The sequence below is a fragment of the Nannospalax galili genome, unplaced genomic scaffold (genome assembly GCF_000622305.1).
Source record: "Nannospalax galili isolate Female #2095 unplaced genomic scaffold, S.galili_v1.0 scaffold406, whole genome shotgun sequence".
In the NCBI taxonomy this organism is placed as follows: Eukaryota; Metazoa; Chordata; class Mammalia; order Rodentia; family Spalacidae; genus Nannospalax; species Nannospalax galili.
In genome coordinates, this window is record NW_008357033.1 from 8,663,887 (window position 1) to 8,668,813 (window position 4,927).

The 4,927-nt window shown below is 43.7% G+C and overlaps 1 protein-coding gene across 1 annotated transcript in view; it reads left to right on the forward strand.

The window, feature by feature from the left end:
• The window catches only part of LOC103751492 (vomeronasal type-1 receptor 41-like), a 4,470-nt gene extending 2,396 nt beyond the window's left edge, over positions 1-2,074 (forward strand). The window contains exons 2-3 of the mRNA XM_008854956.1: positions 360-1,035; positions 2,059-2,074. Of these exons, the coding sequence (XP_008853178.1) occupies positions 360-1,035; positions 2,059-2,074 (692 nt within the window). The remainder of the gene's footprint in view (positions 1-359; positions 1,036-2,058) is intronic.
• The last annotated feature ends 2,853 nt before the right edge of the window (positions 2,075-4,927 follow it).

Here is a 4,927-nt window from a genome sequence, read left to right on the forward strand (position 1 = left end):
CATACAATATTCTTCAAATTCACTACAAAGTAGAGCTGTTGCACACCTGACAAGATGATGCAAATCAAAAAGTGAGATGCTGCCTAGAGAAACTCACACATGAGGTCATAGGAAAGAATAAATTTGCTCTGATGTACAGAAATGTCCAATGTACAGTAAAATTCATAAACTTATGGAGTCTTGCAATGGGACACGGAATCCTGCCATGATTAGGAAATGTTAGAGTAAGGGAAAAGGTGAGAAAGCTTCCTGAAGACCTGAGGTGGGGCTGAGTTTTACATGGAAGGAAGTTGAATAGGGATGAATCCTACTGATGCTGATAACTGAGACTCATAGCTGTGGCCATGTTTACGTCTCAGGAGAATGGGATGCCATCATATGTAAATCCCTCATCTATTTGCATAGCATTTTGAGAGGCCTCTCCCTCTGTGCCACCTACATGCTGAGTACCCTCCAGGCCGTCATCCTCAGCCCCAGAACCTCCTGTTTGGCAAAGTTCAAGCGTAAATCACCACAGCACCATTTGTGTTTCCTTCTTTCCCTGTGGGTCTTCTATATGACCACTAGCAGTCACTTCTTAATATCCATTATTGCCACCCCCAATATGACCTCAGGTAACTTTATGTATGTCACTCAGTCTTGCTCCCTTCTAGTTATGAGTTATTCCACAAAACACACATTTTCCACACTGCTGGCCTTCAGGGAAGCCTTCCTTATAGGTCTCATGGCCCTCTCAAGTGTTTACATGGTGACTGTCCTGTGCAGGCATAAGAAGCAGTCCCAGCATCTTCGAAACACCGGCCTTTCTTCAGTAGCATCTCCAGAGCAAAGGGCCACCCGGATCATTCTGCTGCTCATGGGTTTCTTCGTGGTTCTGTACATTTTGGACATCGTTATCTTCTACTCAAGAACAAAGATGAAGGATGATCCAGTGCTTAACTGTGTCCAGATTCTTGTGTCCCATTGCTATGCCACAGTCAGCCCTTTTGTGTTCATCAGTACTGAAAAACGTATAATTCACTGTTTGAGCTTCAGGTATGGGAGGACAGAAAACATTTGATTACCTCGTAATGTGTGAGCTCCATTAAAATGTGCCAATGTGCTGGCATCAGAGCTGAGAATTACAGTGTGGTGCATATAGTGTGTGGTTTTTACTGAATTATAGAATTGCCTTTTTCCTCTTAAATCTATTTACTCTGGGATAGGTGGGTGACAGGTATGTAAAAGAAAGTTAAACCATATGCCCTCTCAGATATCACAAGGGCTTTATGTTTCTCAGTGAGCCTTGAAGGAAGATGTGTGAGGTGACTCTCGTGTGCCATGACCTGGGTTAGCTCATTTGTAAATATTTGATAGCTTATTAAAAAACACGTAGTTATCTGTACAACAATGCTCATAGTAACAGGATTTAAAATAGTCAAAGGTGGAAACAACCCAGTGTCTAGAAATGTATGAATGCATGCCAAATCATTGCCTCTATGTGTAGTGGAATATTATTCTGTCTTGAAGCAAAAGAAATTCTGGCACATGGTAGAACACAGATAAGCACTGATACTACCTTGCTAAGTGAAGTAAATGAGCCACACAGAACAAACACTGGATGGATCTCTTACTGAAGGAACAGCTGCTGCTAAAATTCCTTCTGGGAGACACAATGTTAGGCTCCTCCTTCCTCTGTTCTTATGACAAACCCAGGTTTAACTTCTCCAAACTGCAGTTTGGAAAACCAGAGCTTATTGGGCTTACTTACAGAGCAGTTGTCAATAGTTCTTAGCTAAGGTTGGAGCTTCTTACCCATTTACCCACTTCCATGCTGTGTTTTTGTCTTGTTTGAGTCTGAGTTTGGATCTTGTGCATGCTGTTACCATTGCTGTAAGTTCATATGAGCAAGTTCCCTGCTGCCCGAAAAACTGTTTCCTTGTGGTCATCCTTCTCATGCCCTCTTCTGCAGTGACCTCTGGGCCCTGAGTGGTAGAGGTTTCCTATCCAGGGACAATCATTGTACAGTCTCTTTATTATCTACATTTTGGCCAGTTGTGGATTTTTGTGTTGTGTTAGGAAGCTTCACCGGTGAGAGCTGAGAGATGCATTAATATTTTCTCTGCCCTCTGTTCCACTATGTTCCGTGGGCCTTAGGTTTAGAGGCTGCACTGTAGATGTGTCTGGGCATCTTGCAGACACTTCTTTTCATTTGTCCAGCTGTGGAACTCTGTAGTAGTCTCCATCTGTTGCAAAAAGAAGCTCTTTTGTTGAGTGGTGAGAGGTAAACTTGTCTGCAAGTTTCATGATTTTGTTTTTCCTTACCACTAAGTAGAACTCCATTGTGTAAATGTATCACACTTTCATTATCCATTTATCAGCTGAGGGACATTTAGATTGTTTCCATTTCTTAGCAGGCTGGTCCTGAGTTCTCAGGCTGGGCCAGGAGGAGGGGATCTAGGCCCAAGGTGGGGATGGGAACAGCATGAGGTGGATCTAACTGGCTAAGCAGAGTAGATGTGAGTCCTGGAGCAGAATGGAGCTGTTCCTGGAGCAGAGGATCTAAGACCCGTGCTTGGGATCTAACCAGGCTAGTTGGAAGATCTCAGGCTAGTTGAGAAGGAGGGGGCCTAGACACAAGTTGGGTGTGGGGACAGTATGGGGAGGGTCTAACTAGCAAAGCAGAGTCAATTTCCTACTCTTAATGTGTAGAGAGAGGACCCTTAGAGCCACAGAGAACTCATGGGGGCACCAGGAGCCTATCACTTCAGAATAAGACGTTAAACAGTATAAAAAGGTTTGGGACTAATTACACATGAGGATCAAAATGAGCAAAGTTGAGTTGTCTGCGTGACATGACACTCCTTCCTCAGGCAGATGTGGCAGGAGACCATGTGGAAACATTTGAGCCCAGCTCTTGTTACTTACTGTTATCCAGGACACACAATAAAATAAGATCACCAGTCAGGGAAAATGCTCCACTGGATGCCACATTTCTGTGCTCCACAGCAGGATCTTGTCACCTTCTAGACACTAGCATTACAGGCTGCAGAGAATTAAAGGTTGAATTGTTTGCACAGTGCTGGCCCTAGGCTTTCACTAGTTGCTTAGCCTCTGCACTTTTCCCTCCATAGATTGGGCACAACTTCTTGGAAAGCAAGGTCATTCTGAAACTAGCCTTGCTCTCTCACCCCAGGCAACTCAGAATGAGGTCACAACAGGTATGTGCATGGCCCACCCTTCCAAGGCTGGTTCTCAGGAGGGTAATCTCTTATAATCATCTCTGGGTAACTAGGAATCATTTCATAACCTTCTCATAGCTGAGACTCAAAGGTGGAAGATGGCCCAGCAGTTGGGAAGTTGGTTGCAGGCTGTGGTAACTGACTTGAAAGCTTTAATAATAATAATAATAATAAATTAATAATAATAATGTGATTTTTTTAGAACAATGGGGAGGTCCCTGGTTGAGGGAAACCCCAGGGCAAAGTTCAATAAGCAGAATCTGGGCTGTACCAGGTGATCTTGGTGCCACCCCCCCCAAAGCAGTCCTCCCAGGACACTGCCTCCTGTGAGTGTACTCTGTACCTTCTGCTGTCCCCTGTCACTGCTCAGATTCTACATCTCTAGAGACAGAGTCTGACTGGCTGGGTGTAGGTATCAGGAAATTCTTTGTATTGAACAGGGTCTCAAAGGAAAAGCAGATATTTGCTATAGAGGAGGGAGGGGCATTCCAGGTGGAAGGAGCAGCATGTGCATCACTAAGAATCTTGAACCACCACACAAAGGGGCTGCACAAGGCGTGTCTCTGCTCATGTCATTTGGTGTATCCACCATGAGAAATAGCTACCATAAAACTGTATTTTCAAAAGACTTATTTTTATTGTATGTGTATTAGTGTTTTGAGTGTATTCATGTAAGTGCACCACACGCATGCAATGTCTGTGGAGGCAAAAGAAGGCATCCCGTGGAACTGGAGCTAAGGCAGTTTGTAGCTGCCATGTGGGTGCTAGGAATCAAACTCAAGCTCCCTACAAGAGCAGCCAGTTCCTTTAATTGCCCACACCTTTCCAGTCCAGTGAAATTATATATTTTTCATTTATTATTTATATGTGTATGAGTGTATTGCCTGCATGTATGTGAGTGCACCCATGTCGTGCAATGCTGCAGAGGTCAGAAGAGGGCTTCGGATTCCCTTGGAACTGGAGTTAAGGACGGTTATGTGGGTGCTGGGAATCGAACCCAGGTCAGTCAGTGCTCTTAACTGCTGAGCCATCTCTCCAACTCCCAAATTATATTTTTAACAGCAGTGACAAACAATTATACAGCAAAATGTCATAAAATGCTGTGAAATGAGGAGGGGAGGAAGGAGAGTCATAAAAACTCTCCCAAGTTAGTGTTCAACAACATCATTCCAGACATCTTTGTAGACATGTGGAAGAAGGGACAAAGAGAGGAGAGAAGGGATGAAAGAGGAGGATGGGGCGAAGGAAGGACAGAAGGGAGGGAGGTGGGAGGAAGGAAATAGAACTGTTAAAAAGAGATCACCATATATTTGCTAATTAAAAAAATAAACGCAATGGATAAAATGGGGGTATTTAAATGGGAGGGGGAGGGAGGGTTATACAAGGAACTTTGAGGATAAAGGGAAAGAAGGAGTTCAAGAGAGGTGGGACCATAAGAGACTTGTATTATCAAAGGAGAAATGGGGAAAATGGGGACACATTAAATGGGGAAATCATGGAGGAAGGGCTAGACAGAGAGAGAGAGAGAGAGAGAGAGAGAGAGAGAGATCACTGTATAGATGTCAAAACATATATCATAATTAACAATAATGCCTAGCTTGTATAAAAAAACCAGGGGGACTCATATTAGTCCAACCATGTGTATAGCTAAAGGCTACATAACAAGAAACAGTGCCAGATAGGAGAAACCTTCCTTTGAGTTGTTG